General features: G+C 42.9%; 1 protein-coding gene across 12 annotated transcripts in view; it reads right to left on the reverse strand.

The window, feature by feature from the left end:
- The window catches only part of CAMTA1 (calmodulin binding transcription activator 1), a 323,903-nt gene that overhangs the window by 41,163 nt on the left and 260,596 nt on the right, over positions 1–22,144 (reverse strand). For all 12 annotated transcript variants that reach the window (XM_068658408.1, XM_068658402.1, XM_068658398.1 and 9 more), the window contains 5 exons: positions 18,842–18,995; positions 9,438–9,578; positions 5,322–7,177; positions 3,155–3,281; positions 2,044–2,178 (listed from right to left, as the gene is read on the reverse strand). In XM_068658408.1, the coding sequence (XP_068514509.1) occupies positions 2,044–2,178; positions 3,155–3,281; positions 5,322–7,177; positions 9,438–9,578; positions 18,842–18,995 (2,413 nt within the window). Of the gene's footprint in view, positions 1–2,043; positions 2,179–3,154; positions 3,282–5,321; positions 7,178–9,437; positions 9,579–18,841; positions 18,996–22,144 lie in introns of those variants that run through there.

Consider the following 22,144-nt stretch of genomic DNA (forward strand, 5'->3'; position numbering starts at 1 on the left):
AGATACAGGTACTGTACCACTAAAATCATGCCTGATGCTACTCGGAAGAAAATTCCATTTTCTGTTTCTTGCCCGCATTATCCCCAAATGTATCAGCTCAGACTCTGCACGCACACACATACTGCTCTGTCAGAATTCAGCAAGAAATGGCTCCTCCTCATCTGCCCCGATGCTCACATTTTTTTACAGATGAACTACATACACACTAATCAGCAGCGTCAGAGTGCTCAGATGTGATCCATGTGACTACTCCCTAGGCTCACAGCTACTAATAGTACGGAGAAAGCCTCTAATGAATATTTTAATGAAGAAAGCTTTTTTCTGTCAGGGCTTCCCAGACAGATCAAGGGAGCCCATCAAAAACCTTTCAAACACCACCTGCCTACACTGATGGAAGCTCAAAACCATTCAATATTTCTGTTGAAGTGAATCAGTTCTACATATTTGCCAAGTCTGTCAAAGTATATATAATAATAACACAGTAATGCAAGCTTCAAATCTTTGTAAAGATAGCATTATTTTAAAGTTATTAAACTGCTAACAAAAGTAATATCCATGGTAGGTTTCCCAAAGCATGCATTATATTACAGTTACCATGTTTGCAGCTCACAGACAAAATAGGACGAGGTTAATTTACCGAGGAACAAACTGAATCAGTATTTTAGCTCATTATTGCTCATCTTCAGTATGGTCCTATGCAAACAACAACTCCTGTGATTTCTTGTGTGTAACACTAATACTGGTTTCTCAGCAATGATACCTCAGAAAACTGACCTTACTGTATTTGTCTCCTTACTTAGCAAAAAAACCAAACACTTAACAAATGGGTCACCTAGCAAGAGTGTTAGGGTTTTGCTAAGGTTGCCTATAATGCAGTGCTTTAACAGCTGACATTATATGGTGAAGAAAGATGAACGCAGTATTGCTGGTCCTTTTCAACCTATCACATTATTAACACAAATAATCTCTTTCTCTAGATCTTCTTGGTCTGAATTGGAAGCTACATCTCTCTAGCAACCACACTTAGGAAGGGAAATGAACTTGCTGTCCATCTTGTTAAATAAATGAGACCAGCCAGCAGATCTGTTGCTTCCTTGGGGACCTTGCTAGCTGGTTTCCTCCAAAAGCTTTTATAAGTAGCCCTGGCAGTCACAGGTAACTGAGGCAATTCAATTCCTCCAGCCTGGTGTTCCAGGCTTCTATGTTCTTCTATTCTCCCTCTTCTCATCTTGCTCCTCTATAAAATGCATTTTGGGGGTATATCCCAACTTAAGACTTTCAAGAAAAGAGTTATCATATAAACACAAAACCTGTGTTCCCATTCCTCTGTGCTGACATTGAGGTAAGAGGCAATGTTCTGATCAGTCATGCATTTTTTCTGCCAACTGCCTTGTTAAGAGCTAATGCTATTGGGGTGTCTGTCCCATCCCTGCAAGGCATAAGGGATACAGCTGTGAGACTTGCCCATCTAAAAAGGTTGATTGTGGCTGGTAGGTGCCAGAAAATCCCCTGGCTTGCCATCAGCATAGGCTGTCCTGGCATTGAGACTCTCAGGTGTCTGACAGAAGCTATATATACCCCCTTTGAGTACTTCTAGGTAATGAGGTGGGATGTGGAAATCATAGCAGTGGCTGACTTTAAAGTACCCTTGTTCTTTATATTGCCTCACCACCTTCCTATTTTCTGCTTGTTTTTGCATTTTTTTCTAGACAAGTTTAAGTTTCAGAGTTCTCAGGGAAGACAAATGCAGGGTACATATTCATTTCCTGACAGAAAATATGACTGGGGAAACATTCAGCTTGCTATTCAAAGAAAACACCTTTGTCTCCTTCCCATCAAATGCATTCACATTTTATTCACATTAAAAGAACTAATAAAGCCCTCTCAGAAAGAGGGCTTTGATTAATGGAGCATTGAGCAACAGACATTCCCCACAGCACAAGCCCGTTCCTCTGCATCTCTCCCCCACACCAGTGGCAGCTCCTTTCATTCACAGTCTTACCATTTGGCAAGCTTAGTTAAAGAATATCGTGTGCTTCTTACCATCCAAGGACAGCCAGTCATGCTGGGAGGAAGGCAGGGTTGGCAGAGCTCTGGCTTTGTATTCAAACACCACAGAATTGGAGATGATCTGATTGTTGAAGGCAACTTGCAAAGTCACAAGCCCAGTGTCATGAGCTGAAAGGAAAGAACAAGTGGTAAGACAGAGACCTCCCTGCAGAAATGCACAGGACAGCGTTATCCTGTTGATGGTCTTCTCATTGGCAGCCTGAAAGCAGATGCAATGAGTACAGAGAGGGGCATATGACAATATTTTTGTCATTTTGGACTCCTTAGTTGTCTAGTCACAATCTGTATTTTAAAACATGCAGGTTGTAAGCTTAAGAGGCGTGCAGTAGGTTGTTTTGGCAGGAGGTAGAAACACATGTTCTCAAAGATTAACCAACTTCACTGCATTTCTTACAGCAAGCTGGGGCATAACAACGTAGCTCAGTTATTCTGCATACATAAAGTCACATACTGAGGGCCAGTACTACTGAAAATTTCTGCAGGGTCACTGCAGGTGTTCTCATCCCACAAGCACCAAAGAGAAAGGGCAGAATATATGCAAATTAAGAGGCAGTAGAGCAGTGAGTGCATCTCTGAATAACAGTTACTATTTGATCTGCTATTTCAGAATTAAATAAACGTTTAGAAAGTATTTTAAAAATAGTTGAAAGCTTCTAAATAATGTTATACTCTATATCAAGATCCTAAATTGAGGTGCTCACACTATACATAATTTGAAGAAAAAGGGAAAACTCCTCAATGTTTATACACTACCTTTCCATGAGTTTAGTCAAGACGTTTAGCACTTTGAGCCTCAGATAAAGGCTAGCTACTCCTACCGGAATTCACTTAGCATCCCCTTGAAGTGAGCATGTGTCTACTACCTCTTTTCAAAATGGAAGAGATCTGCTTCCAAAGTGCAGATGAAACAATTGAAAATGAAGCCAAAAGTAGATGGATTGATTTGAAGTGAGACAAAGCAAGTGGAAAAAACAGCAACAGCTCACTGCATATTCCCCCACAAAAAAAACAGATATATATAAGACACTATTAGGATAAGAACATCCTCTGAAACTGCCAGCTCTGAGAGAGAGTCATTCCTTACCTGGGCAGTAGCAGCGCAGCACTCCTGGCTGAATTAAAGATGCAGGCACTGAGATCTGATCAAACAGACAGCTGTAATTATTGCTGGCTTCTTGCCACGGACCAGTGATTAGAACTTTCACTCCTCCCTACAAGGAAGAGGGGGGTTGGAAAAGTATTACCAAAAAAGCCATATCCAGGGAGGACCACGCACTGAAACAGATGAAGAGTAAACTGTGTTGTGAGGGCTAACAAAAGTGCCAAGCTAACAGAGATCCTTGGCACCAGCCACCTCCAGTGTCCTTGGCAGAGCAAGCAAGTCACAAGCCAGCTGCTCTCTGTTCACATTATTCACTGCCACGGCTTGGCCTTTGCAGGGAAGTGATGATACTGTGTGGTGCTGCAGTGGTTTTACTCAGCTGGTCAGCTGAACTCCACCACAATTGCTCTCTCACTCCCCCTCCTCAAAGGGAAAGGGTGAGAATATATGATGAAAAGGGCTCAAGAGTTGAGATAAGGACCAGGAAATCACTCAACAATTATCCTCATGGGCAAAACACTCAGCATAGGGAAAATAATGAAATTTATTACCTATTACTAACAATCCATATCAGTGAGAAACTAAAAACAAACTAAAATCACCTTCCCCCCTTCCATCATCTTCCACCTCCTCCCCCTAAGCTGTGCATAAGAACGGGGAATGGGGGCTGTGGTCAGTCCCTAATGCTTCGTCTCCGCTGCTCCTTCACAGTCCCTCTCTGCCCCTGCTCCCCGCGGGGTCCCTCCCATGGGATGCCGTCCTTCCTGAACTGATTCTTCATGGGCTGCCCTCAGGCTACATCTCTTCAACAAGTGCTCCCACACGGCTCCGTCCCACAGGGTCACAATGTCCCAGCACTCGCGTGGGGGCACTCCAGCACATTTCACAGGAAGCTCTCCTCATGCATATGGGAACACGAGGAGACCATGAAGCAGCGACAGCAAGACGTGCCTAACTTAGGAAAAATATCACTTTGTATGTTTGCAATATCCACCACACATAATTCAGTGTAGTAACACTAGTAAGATGCTTATTTAACTGTAATTCAAGCAGCCAGAGCAGATACAGGAGTGCAAAACCAAGTCCAAAACCAAGAGTGACACTCAGTACAAAGCAGGTGTGTTTGGGAAATTTCACCATTGCCTTGGTAAGTACTTCCCTTGACCAGACTTACAGTCCCATTCTGATTTTAAACAAGGCAAAACTACCACATCCAGGGCACAGACACAGCTACTGCTGTGGGAGAACACTAACAGACATGTACCAGGTGAAAACTGTAAAGCAAAATTACTGTACTGAAGAAACCAAGCAAGGCTGTATCCCAAGAGTCCCATAGATCTGTGGTAGAATTTGTTCTGAAGAGGACAATACTGTTTCCATGGCTTTTCTGACTCTTTCACAAGTTCACAACATAAACTTGCTCATGGGTTGCTGAGAAACATAAAGCACATGATGCCTAATATTTTTACGATGTAACTGCAGCAGTGAGGAGATTAAAATGCTAGAAAATAAAAATGTAAATAGTGCCAGAAGGACATTATCAGATTGTAATTTTGAGAGTTTCTCTACTAAGAAGACCAGAGGTGTGGGCTTACTGTAAGGTGAGATACCTGTTGCCAAGATGAAACAAAATCATACAAATTGTAAATCTCCTTCCTCCAGCATTCCTTCACATCAGCAAAGTCTGCTGCTGACATTTTTAATTTGCGGTGCATGTGTCTTACGTTGGATAGTTTATATGATGGAGGTAAATGCTAAACTCATTATGACACTGCAGGTCAGGAGTTAATTCTGCTAAGAGCATTACAGCCAGCTTCAATGATCAGCTCCAGTTTGCAAATTATGTTGCTCTAACTAACATAGCTTGATAGCATTATGAGACCATCATATGGGAAATACTTTGCTTATCAATGAAACAAAACATTTCTGTTCAGATGCTTCTAAGTGAAGAAAGGGCCCTGTCAGGGTGATGAAGTGCTTAATTAAAAGTACACTCAGACATAAAAAAGGGCCTCAGTTGCTCCTTCTACTAAGAGAAATATTTTAAAAGCCCTGTCAAATCTTTAACAAAACAGTTCTTGGGGGCTGTTACTAACAAAGCGAGTAAAGACAAGGCAATAAATGTTCATAAGTAAAAGCCCTAACTTACCTCAGGATAAGACCACTCTGGTGAATAATCTGTCACCATGAACAAGCGCCCACTCTGCTGTAGCAAACCCAAGGTGCCTTGTGCTGCAGCTGCCGAGACCACCTCAGCCACATGCATGTATGCCATTGTGCTGGCTCCATTCTCTGTGCTGCTGAGTTGCATGTTGGCTTGTTGAGGGCTGCAGCAAGGAATGCACATTTCAGCCTGGCTGTAGGTTGTTCTGTTACTGTCTTCAGGCTGAGATAGTCCGGCACTGTCACTTGACACCAGCTGGTGTCCATAGAGAGCATTGCTCCCACCTTCTACAGATATGAAATCATTAATTAGATCAGAAAACTGGTTGCTGAAGGAGATGTCAAAGTGGTCCAAGTTAAGCTCCATGTTGGAGGAGTTATTTAAGCTGGGATGGGCCACAGGATAGAGTCCTTGGACCATGTTTCCTTGGAGAATAGGGAGATTGTTCCCATTCCTGATACCCCCATTGGCCTCAGGCTGCAAGTAGTGTTCTGTGCTGCAGGCTTGAAGATCCCCTGATTTAAGTAGATTTTCATTCCCTTCTGCCTGCTGGGAGGTCTCCATGGGAACTTCAGCTTCTGCAGTCATAGCCTGGAAGTTTGCTTGGAACTGCATGAGCTGGAGAGAAGAGGTGGACTCTATTCTGGTTTCCACTGTGCCATTACAGTTGGAAGTGGTTTGGGATGAGGACTCTGTTTTCACACTGGGGATTCCTAACGTGCTCACAAATGAACCACTTGTGTCATTCAAGTTGTTGTGGGTGTTTTGCTCAAGGGGAAGAGGTTTGCTGGCATCCTGCAGAAAGAAGCTGGGGGAAGGGGTCTGATGAACGTGAGGGCTCTGGACTGTCTGATTGAAGCTCGAAGAATAGTCCTTGTTGGAGTCAATGGCACTGAAGTCCATCTGCTCCAAGGTGGTACTTGGGCTCAGACCTCCTCCAGATGGAAGCAAACCTGAACCAGTGGTGAGGGTGAGAGTGTTAGATGCAGAAGTGGAGGAAAATGCTTCTTTGGACATCTGTTGTTCAAAAGATGTGTCCTCAGTTTTTATTTCTTTCGTGAGGGTCGTATTGAAGTTGAAGCTACGTTCTGTTGTGGGTGACTGCCTTATGTTGGTACTGATGCTGTCACCTTTCATACCTCCTCCACCATAAGTCTGCCCTTGCTTGGGATTATTAAGAAAACAGTCTGGGTCAAAATTCATGGTGGTTTCTGGAATTTTTCTATTTCCTTCTAAAGTTGTAGAGAGCACAAGTTCCTCGGAGACAGTGCTGGGTAGCATTGACAAGCCCTCTGAACTGCCTGTTGTTGGAAAAGCAAATTTGTGTCCATCTGAACTCACGGCAAGTACCAGCCCTTGTGCAGCTGCATCTGAGGACAGAAGGTGTTGATTTGGGCCAGAGGTGGGTGACATGGTATACACAGCTTCACTGGTGACTTCTGACATAAATACTGTGGCACTTTGTGACAGGCTTCCCATAACTGATGCTACAGCCATACTGGACACACCAGTGACTGCTGGGCTATCTGCCATATCTGGGTCGCTATTTAATCCACTGCTGATGGACACAGGAGAATTCTGGGTCGTGTCAGGGACTTCCACCTGGTTGGTGGAAGAAACCTCAGTACTATTTTGATGGAGCAACACTGGTTTTGCCACTTTGCCATTCCTCTTCTCTCGGCTGGAGGCCTTGCCATGACTGTGCTCGTTCTTGCCTTCAGAGACATCGTTATTTTGTACCTCTGAATGAGCGCTGTACCCACCTGTCCTTGGTTCGACCTTTGGTGATATGATGCGATGTTTGGCACTGTTACACTTGTGATGCACACTGCTTCCTGCCCCTGTGCCAGAAAACAACATTTGTCATTCAGTAAGTAAAAAATTAAAAAAGATGCTAGGTGTGTATCTTATGGCTGTAGCAAAGGAAAGACATAGGTGCATGTGAGAGAGAAAAAGCGAGCGGAAGAGACACCTTGAGAGTAAAACTAATTTCTTGCTAGTGTCAGACTTAGAGCACATTTCCATGTAATGCATAGATCTGTGTGCAAGACAGCAACCTCAAAACACGCCCATGAGCACGATTCCCCTCACCACACATAGCACCTATCTCCCTACCTCCTCCCTGCCCTAACCAGACGACACATGAAAGGAATCAGCATCTGTGACAAGTTTCAGACCTATTTAAACACGTGCCTCATCTCAGTGCAAAGTCTGCAAAGCAAGGACTGCTGCTGTCAGCTGTGGCAGAAGAAGCCCTGTTCCATTTGCATCACAGACAAGACCTCTACCCCCTGTGACACAGGCACTCTGCTCCTCACACTGGCTGATGTCAGATGGTTTGACAACCACTCATGTGGGTTGGATGCTGACTGGTAATCTGGAGGTGACAGATGCTATATTGTGCTCCTGTCCCTGACATCACCCTACTGCCTAGATTGCAACCCTTGTTCTCTTGTCATCATTGTGTCCATTACAGATGCCAATCAAATTATTAAAGAAAAAGTACATTAGCCAGCACAAAGAATGCTTTCCCTCCCATAAGGATGGTGATGTGTTTCTCTTATTCTAAGTTGTCTGTATGCTGACAAATAAACATTTAGTACTTTGAGAGGTCACACAGAGCATGGTTAGTGTCAGAGAGGCTGAAGAACGCTTAAGTAAAGGTCACCAGAAGACAACTCTCTGTGGGAGTTCAGCCACTGCCTTTACGAGTCTGGCAGAAGATGAACATCACCTGAGTTTCTAGGAGATTGGAAATCAGCTATGGAAAGTAAACAATTCTCTCTGCGTAGGCATCCTAACCACAAACTCTGGTGCAAGGACTGCATTTGTGGTTTAAAGAAGAGCCCAGAAATTTTTGATGTATGTTTCTTTAATTGATTCATTCTTCCTAGAAAGAGGTAAGAACATTATTTATTGTACTATACAATGACTAATGAGGAAAAGAAACCTCCTCCTTGTAGCTAATGGCTACAATTATAAATGCCACCTTCTGGGTAACACAAAGTGTTTGCATAGCCACTGTAATTTGCCAAATCTTCTGTTCCTTGCCCTTGAAGGGGAACTTCTCTGTTATGTGTTCAAGATTTGAATCAGGTCATTTAAAGTAGTCCAGGACAGTGCTTTTGAGACTAGATGCAGTATTATATCTCTCTATTCTCCTAGGTATAGAGATGAACAGGACAAGGAAAAGGCTTTCACACTGCAGTCTTTGTGTATGACTGTAAGGAATTGGGAATGCATGTGTCAATGTGCCGGCTGTTACAAAACAAAGTGATATTGTTATGTTAAAAAACATGCAGCAGACTTAGCACAAGACAAAACATCAAAGGGAAGCATAAAAGAATTCATGTTCAGATCTTCAAGCCTGGATCAAATACTGAGCCTTAAGGCTTGCATCTTAATCCAAACCCAGGTATTTCAGAGGTCATCATTCTTACTTAAAATCTTGATTGTATAACGCAACTGCCCAAAAATGAAGAAGAAAATAAACCCTTTGAAGCATAGACAGCTTTCCTTTACAAAGTTCTCTGAAGACTAATTAATACTACTTAATATATGATATATATTACTTGACCAAAGTAATTGGAAGGGGTGGTTATAAAGTAGATGAGATGAAAAAATGACTCATTTAGCTTCCCACTTGATGCATAAAGATCTAATACTAAGGATGTTGTTTCTTGATCTCTTCTCACTCAAAACAAAACCATCTTCTTTAACAGGAAAGAAATCTGCGTCTTCATGGTAACTAAGTAAAACCTGTCTTTTTCTAGTGATACCTTGCAATTAACCACCTGAGCCCATTTCTTCCAACAAAGCAAGCTGCAGGGCAAGGATTTCAGAGAGTGAGATTGGCAGAACATCGAATTTTGAGGCTCTGGTAACAAAAGTTGTGCATGTAGAAAAGAAAAGCTTTCTGAGTAGGTCACATATGGAGGGCATTTATTAGAACTTGCACATTACCAAGTGTTTGCATTCTTTACAGAAATTCCAGTTGCATGATTACTCCATGGTACAGTATTTTTAGCATTTTAGTACTACAAACCCTACTCCAAGTCTGGATTAAGCTGAAAGCATTTTGTGCCCTCTCAGTGTACTCACCCAAGGTACCAGTGCAAAGACAGTTGTGTGTCCGAGGCTGTGGTTTGGTCTGGTGACTGTCGAGGATCTGCTGCACAAGCTGTTCCACTGAGAACCCTGAACTGCTGTTTCCATTGCTGCATGTCCACTTAATGCCATGAACTGTGAAGAGAACAGCAAGACTTCTCATCAAAAACTTTCCAGAAAACATCAAAAATCAACCTTTATTATCATCTGCTTATTATCTGTTATTATGTGTAAGTTTTACTTTATACATGCTTCTTGCTTCAGTTCCTCCACTCACATTTATTTTATTATTCTAGGTACATTAATCTGTCACATACGATGTTATGTTTAGTAAGAAATGTTCAAATAGCAATTTTGCAACAATACATTGAAAGTGCTATTAAAATGCACTAAAGTATCTCTGATCTGTAATTACTACTGAGAAACTTTGTACTAAGCTATTTCTGGTTACTTCAAAAATGTTTTGCTCTAGAGGTGAGCTCAGATACACGTTGCCATGCGCAGAAAGTGTATTTTGCAGCAGTATGGTGGAGTTTGCTCCCTACCGTTAATAAATCCAGTGATGAGCACTGTATTATAGCGGGCAAGTCTGGTATGTGAATCATCTCATGGTTTGTGTATTCATGATGGTTCTCATTAAGTCAGAATCCAGCTATGAGCTGGAAGCTAAGAAGTCACGGACAGCCTTATGGCTGGATACTTATACCTACCACGTATATTATTTTCAGGTCCTTCCAGTATAACAATGTTCCATCGTGGATCTATTGCAAAAAGCAGCTGGAAGCCAAAGCTTTGGATTCTCTTTAACATGTCTGTAGCATTTACAAATTAGGTCTCTGAATGCTGGGTTTTCTTGGGAACACCCTATTCTCTACTTCGTCTTTTTCATGGTCTTTACATTGTCATATCTGGAAGCTACGGCTATTTTGGGGATGCATTTCTTACTGATCTTACTGGCTGCATGTTCTTGGCAGTTTGAGGCAGCAATGTAGTTTCAAATTCATGAAATCCGCGTTGAGATGGTGCGCTTAGGAAAGGTCCTTCTCTAGCCTTGCTCTGGCTGATTCAGAAAGACTTCAGCTTCTGTTCATGTGGCATGACTATTTTTTTTTTTTTTAGTGCTTATACTCCCTCTCTGTATGTTGTGAAGGTTACAAAATAGAAAAAAAAAAACAACAGTGAAGGGTGATAGACTGAAAAATAAGAATGTCTGGATGCTTAATGCAAATTATTCACTATCTTAGCACATTCAACATGCAGATTTTCTCCCTCCCCCTTTTAAAGAAAAACTCCTGTGAGTAGGTGAGTTGTTAGTAACAAATATCAAATACTATCAAGACAGCTTTTAACATGTCATGCTTGGCTTCCTAACACATAAATGAATCACCAAAAAAGGAGATCTCTAGAGGGAAGGAAGTGCATTATGAAAAAAAGATGAACAAAAAGTAGATGTATACACTCCTCCTGTTTCTTAGTGGCTCAAAAAGTGAAACTGCTGTAGAAGTATGCTGGATTAAATAATGTAAGGACATGAAGGAAAAAAAGATTAAAACTTAAAGTAAATTCTGGGAAGTATTTTAATTCTAATTTCTCTTCAGATTGCTTAGGAAATTTCTTTACTTATAACTTTCCTTATAATTTAGATGAAAGCTGTGAAGCACTCCAACACTTTCCTTTCTACCATGAATTGGTCTAAATGCTGCTGCATTATAGCAGCAAAATATTCCTTGCCATGCACCCTCTGCACAATGCCTGTAGAACGAAGGCAGCGGAACCAGAGAAAATTACTGGTATTTCACTGGGTATTTAAAGAAGAGAAGTGAGGGTAGAGGAGGGTCCACAATTCATGTTGCTAATGCTGCTCCTAGCAGAACTACCTCCAACCTTGTTCTGTGAGAACCGGCTCACACCTTCCCTTGATTTCCTCCCTTCTGAAGAGAATCAAAATAACCTCCCTGTATTGATTCAGTGGCTCCCCATTCATTAACACTGTCAGGACCTTCTTAACCATCATTAGCAAAGGATTAAAAAGTTATCTAGATTACCAGCAAGAAGTCAGCTCAAAAGCCAAAGAAAGCTTACAGGTAGAAAAATATGATCGCCCAGGTTTCTTACGGTATCCTGGCTGTTTTTGACTTCTTCCACTGCTGTTGGTGCTCAGTCCTCCCCAGTAACCAGATCTACAATCTTTGTTTCACTCTTAGCCATTCTTTAAAGAGAAGTCTTTCTTCCAGAATGAAACCTTTCCTAGAAAGTTTGCTCAGATGCAACTGCAACCTTATAATTTAATAGCAAATGGGAAGTACATGTGGTTGAATTACGCTTGGAGAGAACCAGTGGGACATTATTCTTCTGAAGCTCAAAATGAAACGTCCACAAATTTTATTTACAACTAACAGCATTTTTATGCACAGCCACCTGAAGTTCAAGACTACTCACACATGAAAGAACAGTGCTGAAGCAAACTCCCTTACACTGTTCTCATAAGCTATCTGTGACACTCACCTATAATAAAAAGTAGATCACATTACGAGTTCTTGCCTTTGACAATGTTAATCAGGACAAAGATACTATCACTGGGCCATTCCCTTCTGCAATACTCAAAATTTCTGATCTGATTTGCTAAATGGCCCCATTATTGAGTTCCAGAATTGCATGTAGCATAATAAAAGTGTAAAGGTGCTTGTTCCTGACTGTATTTCAATTTAGTACCTAAAGCTCAATTGGCAGGGACAGAACGAACAGTCCTACGCTTACTGCAGCTCAGAGGAAGTGAAAACAGCTGTAACTACAGGTCAGGTATGTCACTGCTGGCCAGACTTTGTTTCTATTAGCAGCCAGTTACCTTCTCTGTCTGCTTCTCGGGTATACAGTTCAAGGGCATCCTCCACAGAATGCCAGGGTTGCATTTGGAAGGGAAATAAGCATGGGATTACACTTCGCTCTGCACCCTGAAGGAAAGCAATTTGACGCGGGGAAATTGAGTCAAGACAGTTTAGATCTTTTTGACTGTCATGAATGGCAGCAGATGTTTTAACACGCGCTGCTCACAGAGCCAACAGGCTACACAGCATGCAAACCTCACCTAAGTTACACGTCTCCCACTTCTTTTCTAGGACTCTCTTTAAAACATGTTTTACATGAAACTTTTCCCCACAGCAAAGCGCAGCCTGCCAGGAGCCCCGGGCTCCTGCTGTTAAAAAAAACAAACAGCAAAAAGCTGCGTGGTTCAGGAAGGTCAGACGGCTGGTACTGACAGAGATGCCCTTGCATCTCTTCTCACAGCCACCGCGTGCTTACTGCCCATCACTATTATCCTCTGCCCTGCCTTCTGTCCAACAATCTGAACAGTTAATCAACGTGAACTATTTCTCTGTGCTCCTTTCTGCTGCCGAGCCCCAGCACTCACTGTAGGGCGCTCACCGGCCAGCGAGGGCCGTGCCTCCGAGCCACTGACGGCACCACACGCAGGACCACCGCGGCCGCCATGAGCCTCACGATAGCAGAGCGAGCCTCTGAGGGTTTTAAAAGCCTCTTTTGACTACGAACGAGAAGCCCAGCACGCCGGCTGACGGCTCGGCTGAACCCTGCTCCGGGCCGGGCCTGGCGGGGCCTGGCGGGAGGCGGCGGCCGCCAGGTGGCAGCAGCCGACCAGGAACCGGCAGCGGCGGGCGGAGGCCGGGGCGGCCCCGGGCCCCGCTGAGGCGCAGGAGCAGGAGCAGGGAGGGGGGTGCGAGCTCGCGTTGATCTGCTCCAACTTTGAAGTTCCTCTTATCGTGATTCTCAGTGACGAACGCCTACCTGCCCCCTCCAGATCTTGGGTGAAAATGCCAGGAAATGAGGACAGGCACCTTAGAAGGTGCCAAGTCCCTGGCCAAGTATTGACTCTGATCGTTACTACGAGTGAAGGCTGAGAGGAGAAAAAAAAACAAAACACTAAGGAAGAATGGAAAAAGAGGACAGTGTGCTCATGACTTCTTCAGTGATGTATTCTGTAATTACCAGAGATGGTTCTGTAATTACCATATCTGGTTTAATAAGCCAATTTTAGGGGCACAGGACATTTGGTTTAGTTTTCCTCAAGTTAATTCTTCATTACCCTTAACAGTGAAGTTCATACTGGATTACTATTAACACTCGATTTCACAGATCAGGATTATTTCACTGTGCTATCTCTAAACGGTGGTTGAAAGACTGCCCAAGGCAACAGGTGAAAAATGATCGCTAATTGCGTTCTTTCTGCAAAGTGGAATGTCCTAGAGCAGGGAAAATCATCTCTTATGGAGAACGCCTTTCCTTCAGGGGTGGCCCCCATGGATACGCTACTCTGGGGACATGACGACCACCTGTGATGGAACCAAATTCCCTCTCCGAAGGCAGGGCAGGCACTTGCTTGCTCCCAGCACTGAATATCAGTATTCATAGTAGCCAGTGGGATACGAGAACCAATCTAGCAATTACTGTATTCTCTTTTTAATAAAGTCAATTATAGTAACATGTAAATACTATTCAAAGAAAGCTGGACATCTAATATACTAAAACCAAGCTCTTTTAAAGAATCTGTGCTACTTTTTATGTGGTGGTCAGCTGAAACAGCCGGCAAGCTTCAGCTTCCATCGAAGATCACTTTGTAGCTCTGACAAACGGGTTTGGGAATGGTAAAAATCAACCTATATAGCATTTGTGTACAAGTCGTCTTTTAAGATTAAGTATTAAAAACCTTATACAATTACTGAATATAAATTTAAGTTAAAGAAAAACACAAAAACACAAAAAAAGAACAACAACAACAAAAACAAAACAAAACAAACAAACAAAAAACAACAACTCAATTCTTCAAATTGAGCTGACTACTACTATTTAAACTTCCTATTGGGCTACAAGTGTTTAATGCCCTCTCCAGTGGCAACAACACAGGTATTCAGTTTCCAAGTATCAGAGAATTAAAAAAAAAAAAAAGTTTTAAAAAAAGTGTTTTTTTGTTTGTTTGTTTTTCAGAAACAAAGATATCTCTTAACTATAGTGGACCTGAAAGAAGGATTGCAATGTAGCACCAGCTGTAAGCCTGTAACTCCTATTTTGCCAGCTGAAGGATGAGGAAGCCAGAAGAGGATGATTTGGAGAAACCCCCAACATGAGCTGGCCGACAATTTGCTGATCATATGGAGTTTATATACAGAATTCTGCTGTGTTTGACTCTGCCACTGCATTCTGCTTTACCACCAGATGCCTCAAAGGACATCTGCTGATCTGTTCAGAGAGATCTCAAAGCAAGACTATGATGGGACATAAGAGAGGAAAAAAAAAAAAAAGAAAGCAATGCCAAATTGAGATCCATTCTTCATATCAGGCACACTGCAATGACTTACAGGTGTCTCTGACAAAGTTCCCACAGAATTTTCATGTATTATCAACTACTCATTTTGCACAAATGTCCTGAAAGGTTGCATTCATTCAGAAGCAACACACAATGACCCTTCTGATTCAGATGATCAGTTAGGACACTGCTGTCAGAAAGGTTGCTGCAGGTCTGCAAACAGCATCAGACTGTTTTCAGTGGATGCCTTCTAGGACCTTCCTGTGCTCCCTGAACATGCTTATACCTCTAAGACAAGGCGCCTCACCTCCTGGCTTTGAAGGAGAGAGGAATCATTCTGACAGAGGTTGTGAATAGCATAACCATTCCTTCCGGGCTCATCAGCTTCAGTCTCAAGGACTGCAGTTTGGCAAAGTGGTGCTGTCTCTCAGGAGCTGGTTTGGCCACAGTGAGTCACTGAAATTGACATTTGACAAGCCAGCAGTGATAGTCCAGACAGGACAATCAGGAGATCGTGTATGTCATAGTGTAAAGGCAAATGACAAACATATCAGAACTAAATCAGAAATTTAAAGCAACAAAAACTGAAGGCAGGCTATTTCATTGTTTACAGTCTCCACTCAGTAATTCCACTAAAGAAATCAGTTGGAGATGTTGAAAAAAACACAAATCTTCAGAGCATCTGCAGTGAGTACTTTCCGTTTTGTGGATGTTCAGATGTGTTAATTTCAGTCTCCTAATTAGCTCACAGTTAAAACAAGTTAATGGTGTTTCCATAATGCTCTCAGACCTGTCTGACCACCCTGCGAGGGTATTTTTTCATCCATAACCACCTGTGCAAAATAGCTAAAAGCCATCCCTGAAGCCAGACAAGAAGCTCAGGGTTTGCAGACATCTTATTTAAGACCACAACAGGAGGACTCACCCCTGGGCAGCCCATACCTCAGCACACTGCTATGATCATGGAAGAGACATAGTCTGGTACCAGGAGCTTGTGCCTGTCCCAGATGCACGTTGAAAACTCGCTGAAGCGTGGACTGACTTTAGGATGATGCAACAAGAAAGGAAGATGGAGCCAAGTGACTTATGAATGCAAGAAATGCGAGCGAACCCAGTCAAGCTCTCTCAGTGCTTTAGAAAAAACAGTTCAATGTACTTGTTTGGCTTGCACTCTTACACCAATCCCCCTCTCGCTGAAGCCACCTGTCACATCACTTGCAGTTCTCCAGACACACACAGCCAAGGGAACATGCTCCCAGCCTCTGGCTGCCACACCACGGACTCGCCACAATCCTTTATTTGGATATAAAAGCTTTAAAAATCTGACAGAGGTCAAAGCTTTAGTATCTCACTTGGGTCCAGGCTGAGCAGGACCTGAATGAACAGAACTTGCTTTCAGCAAGTCTTCAGAAAAACCTCCCACTTGTTATAAAACCAGCCTATATTACTGGGCAGTCCCTTTCCCACTTTAAGAACTTTTCCCCCTTCCAAAATAGCAACTGAATGCTGTTACTAACCTTTGACCAGGAAGAAGCATTGTCCCTAAAGATAGAAGTAGTATCAGCTTCTCCTCCTAGTTCTGCAAGACATCACTTGTCTGAAACATGATGTAAAAATCTCCCTGCTGATACAGCATTCACCCCCAGACCTCCATGCACACCATGACTATATCATTACTAACTTGTCCTGAATGTGAAAGGCTTATGAAAAATGGCAAGCAAGAAAATGAACCAATAAAATCCTCACACAGCTCCGAAGTCCAGAGGAATAAAACTAGATGAACAACAACATGGAACATGTAGAAAGGTGAGATGCACACTTCACCAGTGACACTATGTACAACATTTTTATCAAGTCACTGACAAATCTCCTTTAGGGCAGAGAAATTTGAAAACATCAGGCAATCAAACTGAAGTCTTTGAAAGAATGATTCATGTGAAAATATGATGAAACTGATGTGCTTGGCTCTGGACTTTCAAAGCACACACAATACTGGAAACAAATCTGATGGCGTCTTGGCGAGCAGTGCCCCTCTGTGTTTCCTGAACACCATTATGTGTCCTCTTTCTTCTCTAAGTCTGATCAAAATGTAATGCTTTTATAGCAGCTACATTTCTAAGGATGTGCTTCCCAGGATATGTATCCATAAACAGAGATGTGTACTTGCATACATACTCTGAATAATTGTGCAGAATTTCACTCTTCCCTCTTGAGACATAAAAAAGCCAAGTATTATTAAATTTACAGCTAGTTCGTTGTAGTTTTCACATAATTTTCTTGATGCACTGCAGTTGTTTTTTTTAAACAACCAACCAACCAACAAAAAAAAACAACAGGCTGCCACTTCCTCTCCTGTTTATTGTTAAGGCCCTTGTTCAGTCTTAGCTACAACTTCAACATCTTGGATTTCTGTCTAAGTTTATTGGTCCCAGGGCAACATTCTGTTTAGCAAATTGTTGTTTTTTTTTTTTTTTTTTTTTTTTTTTTTTTCCCCTCTTGTTTTCTCTCCTTCAGTTTTGCATGGAAAAGGAATAAATTGGGGAGCAAAAAAGTGGGGGTATTGTTTATATGAGGAAATTACCACGCTTCTGCCTCTTGGGCAGCTAAAGAGAAAGCAGAAGCTGTCTGTTAGATGACTGCCACTTACAGCAGTGCTGCTGACTTGGGAAGGGCTCACTGGCTGCTGACTTCCCACCGGTCTCCACCTTGCCACCGCTTTTTGCAGGCAGTGAAGAAGTGATGTGAAGCTATGCCATGGACACCTGGATTTTGGCTGCACTCCTCCTCCCACCAGTACCAGAACAGCCTGCAGAGCTTGGGAAGTAACAAAGGAGCAATGCAGAACTAATAATGCTATGGTCAGTGTGAGACTTATCTTTCACTGATGGCCAAGACCCATCAGAATATACTTCACAATTGTGACCTCTGGTTACTGAGAGCTGAGCACAGAACCAGCATCTGACTGGGGAAGGGGCGAGGCAGAAAAGCAGACCCGGTGTTTGTTGATTCAGATGTAAGCACCTAGATTTGGTATTGTGTCTCCTGCAATCAATTTTCTTTTCTTACAGACCCACAATATGCTTAATCGCTCTTTCATTGCAGGTCTCTGTCCAGTTAGGGCATATTCTCCATGGGAAGACATACAATATAACCGATATTTAAGAAAATATACTTCAAGGTGGATGCAGAGAACTCAACAGAGCTGCCTGTCTCCAGGACCAACTTCCTGATCACTCTGCACACCTAAGCAGCCTTCTTTTCACACTGCAAAGTTTAGAACAGTAGTAAATGATACCCACCCTTCCACCACATCCACTGTTTTTTCAGACACGACTAGGGAAAACGCCAGAGTTCCTGAACTGGAATTCCATGAACAAACTAGAGTTTCAAGTCAAATCAACCAGGGGAGCTGGATAGTAGATAATGAGATAAGCTTATCATAGAGGTGACTGCACTCAAGTTCAGGGAATGGCATCACCAAGCAATCCAACTCCACTATTTTGCTGTGCAGACAATGGACAGGAGGCAGGTTTTTTTTTTTTTATTTTAATAGAAATTTTGCTTTGACAGTTGGCACTTGAAAGGCATTTCACAGCAGGTGTGTCTTGCTGATAAAAAGATACTCAGCTCCACAGAGCCCTTCTATAAACAACAGCAACCAATTCTGACCTGACACAGAACAACACAAACATAGAGGGGCCTTCAGGGAAACCTACCTGCCAATACTGTAATAAAGGCTCTTTGTAAGTGAGTAGGTGCCTAGAAATGTCACTTGAAAAATATAAGACCATAGGTATGCTTTTTCCCCGGCACAGTGTGTGCTGAGGGGAACTTAACATAATCCTTTTTGCAACAGTCTGGGCAGCTTTCATACTATGTAAATGGCTTCTCGTAAAAACTAAGTGGAAAGAGCTGATGGCTCATACATGTGTAGAATACATCAGGAAGAAAGATGTGCATGCAGATACATGTTGAGTTTGATGGTGACAAGTGACTATTTAAGAGGGAGGGTCAGTGGCCAGGAGAGACATCATACTCTAAATTAACCCTTCATAGAGCAAAAAAGCCTCCAGATACTCACACATCGGTTTGAGCTGTCCAATTAGTTCTTCTTTTGTCCATTTTGCCCATTCTTTCTTGTCTGTATTTATTGAGCACAAGATAGGGCCGCATGGTTTCCCACAGTCCTCGATGGCTGGTACATTCAGGTAGTGCACCAACACGATGTCTGGGTTCTACAGGGAGAACAGAGAACAAACGTTATGTAGTTGGACCTGTCCCTGACTCAGTGCTCTCTGTATTTGTCTTCCTAAGGAAAATTACAACAGAAAGCATCATAATTAGACCCCACGATATACCAACTTTCCCTGAGATCGAGCTGTTCTTTCGGTGATGTGGCAAAAGGCAAGATACAACACTTTGCACACAGCTTCCTCCTCCAGTGCCCTTTGCTGAGAAGTCTCCCTGTTCCCTTTGCTCAGTGGGAATGTTTTTTTCAACCCATACAACAAAGAATACTTGCAAGAGGTCTGCAAATATCTGTTGCAACAAACACCAGGTCACTTGCTTCAGTTTAGGGGATCTGTGATCTGTTGGATCAAATGCTTTTATCAGCTCTGGTCCACGTCAGACTATTTCAAATACGTGGAAGTTCACCTGAAAGCATCAGTGATAGTCATGCTTTCAGAACAGCTGCAGAAAGAGGGAGGGAAGAACCAAAGAAGCTAGCAGTACTGCAGGAGTGTCCCCAAGGACAGGTTCCTCTCAGACAAGCCTGTAATTTCTTGTTTTTTGAAGATCTTGCAGATTTGTGATGAAAACAGCAAGCTGCAGAAGGTTGGGACTGGAAGAGACAGTGTCCTTTGCAGCACTGCTGAAAAAAAAAATAATCTGGAACAACTGCAAGGCAGTCACTCCTGCAGGGTTGTTCAGTGCACTACTCTCTTTCCCAATGCACCTTCTTACGAGAGCTGAGGGAAAGAAAAGAAATGCAACACTGCTTTGACGCACTGCAGCGTCGTCCCACTGACACAGACATTTCAAGTAGGGAGCTTAGCAGTGTGTTACCACCGTGTGAGTAAATGAATCATCTTAACAACAGCAACCAAAACAACTCAGCTAGTTTCCCAACAGCATCCCTGGGATATTGTACGATAGATAACAAGAAGATTGAGAAGTTGATTTCTTTCCCTTAAGTCATTTACTCCTAACTCCACAAACTTTAATGACTGCTTTGGAATTATTTATAAAAATAAATAGGATAATGGTGTAATTAAAACTCTAATGTTTCATTAATGTTGTTATAGCCCCATTCTGAGTGGGAGAGGGAATACAATCCATCATTTGTTTGCAAAGGGTGTGCTAATGGGAGTACTTGCTTATGAAACCCACAGAGAAGTAGAGCAATATGTAGACACTTGCACCAAGGAAAATATTAGAGCAGCAAAACTGCCCCATAAATGCAACCAGTGGGAGGTAGCTTCTGATGGGCAAAATGAGAGAAGCCAGGCACGGTGCATCTTGCAGCTGCGCCTGAAGCACTCCCAGAGCAGGATCTTGCTGTCTGCTGGCTTCCCTGCTGAGGACAGGGGCAGCCACACACGACCTGTCTGCCACTGTGCCCAGGGAGTGTCCTGCACATCCCAGAGCAGAAGGCAGCTGGCTACGTCTCCCAGCTCCCTGAGACCTGCTGAGATGCTGCTGGCAGCTGAAGGACCATCCCTTCATCCAGCGCTGGTGCGCAGCCAGCATTGCAGCACATCAGCCCTACGGAGTATGCTCACCCGCTGTCTGCACCCCTGTGCATCCTGGCACCTAGCAGAGCTCCACTAATCACACCGCCCCTCACCGTTTGGAGGAGAAGCTCTCATTTTAGATAGGAAGAAAGGGAGAACACAGTGAAACTTTCATTTTTTCCCCCCTCTATTGATGACAATTTTAAGTAGGAGATTTTCAGCAAAGCCTCTCTTAATTACAGTATGAAGTTCTCGAAGCCTGTGTTCAAAAAGAGTTGTATTGCACAGGGAAGAAGCAAGGAAAACTAGTAAGGAAGTGTTAACAACTTCTTTTGGAGTCGTTTTGCAAAGTGCTAAAGCAAAGAAAATTATCAGCTCTTCCATTCCTGACATTCTCCTTGAGACAAACCATCGGAACTTTCACATTCAATTTTTACGCATGTGAAGCCTTCCATTTCACAGGGCACATCGTTTCTGTCCCAGATGAGAGACAGACACAGAAGGGTACATAAAGCACTACACCCTATCTTTGCAGAGTGCTGCAAGGTTCACCCTTTCCACACCACAGCACACATCCTCAAGCAACTGTGCAAAACGGAGCTACATTTTTTCTTTCTGCCTTCCAGCTTCCAAGGAATTTTGGCCTGTTTAACTCACTGAAGACAACGGAGGTCACAACAAGGCACCGAGAGCAGGACAGGGGTGGGCTTGTTGATTTGTTCTGGCCTGGTGGGAGCAGGAGGTATGGGAGCACATCCCTGTTGGGACACACAGTGAAATGGCCAAGCCACTTGCAAAAACAAGCAGATGGAGCTGCTCGGGAATGGGGAGGTGATGAAGGGAAGTTTTAAAACATTACTGTCCTCATGTATAACTCAGAAAAGATTTGGATAATAAAAATGATTACCTACATACCCAAATAGTCTCCATCAGCTAATTTAACTCAATTAGTGATTTAGATGATGAAGTAATAAAAAGTAATATGCTTCAGAGATTTTGTGTGAAGACACCTCTTGCTCTCGCAGAAGTTTCAAAGAAGAAAGCAAGGACACACTGCTGCTGACAGGCAACACAGCAATTCTGCATGTGCTTCTTGCTTTATTTCAGATAAGAGGTATTTTTCTGTAGCTTGAGAGTTCCTGTTTGTCACCAGGCAAGTCAGGATGACAGAAAACCTGACATTTGGAGGTGGAAAACAGACTCCAGTACAACTACATCCTCAGTAGTAGATTCAATGCATTTACAGATCACAGCTTTTGCTGCACGTTGTCTCCAGCTCCATATTTGCTGATGTGCACACATGCTTGCAAATCAGAAACCGGCAAGACAACTTATAATTTCATTTTGAATCAAGCTTTGCATTTATCCCTATCCAACTGGCCTGCTCTGGGCACACAAAACCTGCTTTCTGTCTGTAGAGACAGTAACTCACGTGCAGGAAACATGCCAGCACACTGGATGTGCCAGCTCAGAAACCCTGCACCTGGGAGGCAGGGAAGTCCTGCAGGGAACCCTTGGACAGCTATTGAAGGATCTGGAAATGTTCCTGTCAAAAAGCTGTTAACAATTTCAATGCACAGAGCCTCAGCAGAGCTACTTTGCTTCCCACACATCAGAAGCAAAGTTGCTGCCATCTGTCCCTGAACTGG

Source organism: Anas acuta, chromosome 22, assembly GCF_963932015.1.
Source record: "Anas acuta chromosome 22, bAnaAcu1.1, whole genome shotgun sequence".
In the NCBI taxonomy this organism is placed as follows: Eukaryota; Metazoa; Chordata; class Aves; order Anseriformes; family Anatidae; genus Anas; species Anas acuta.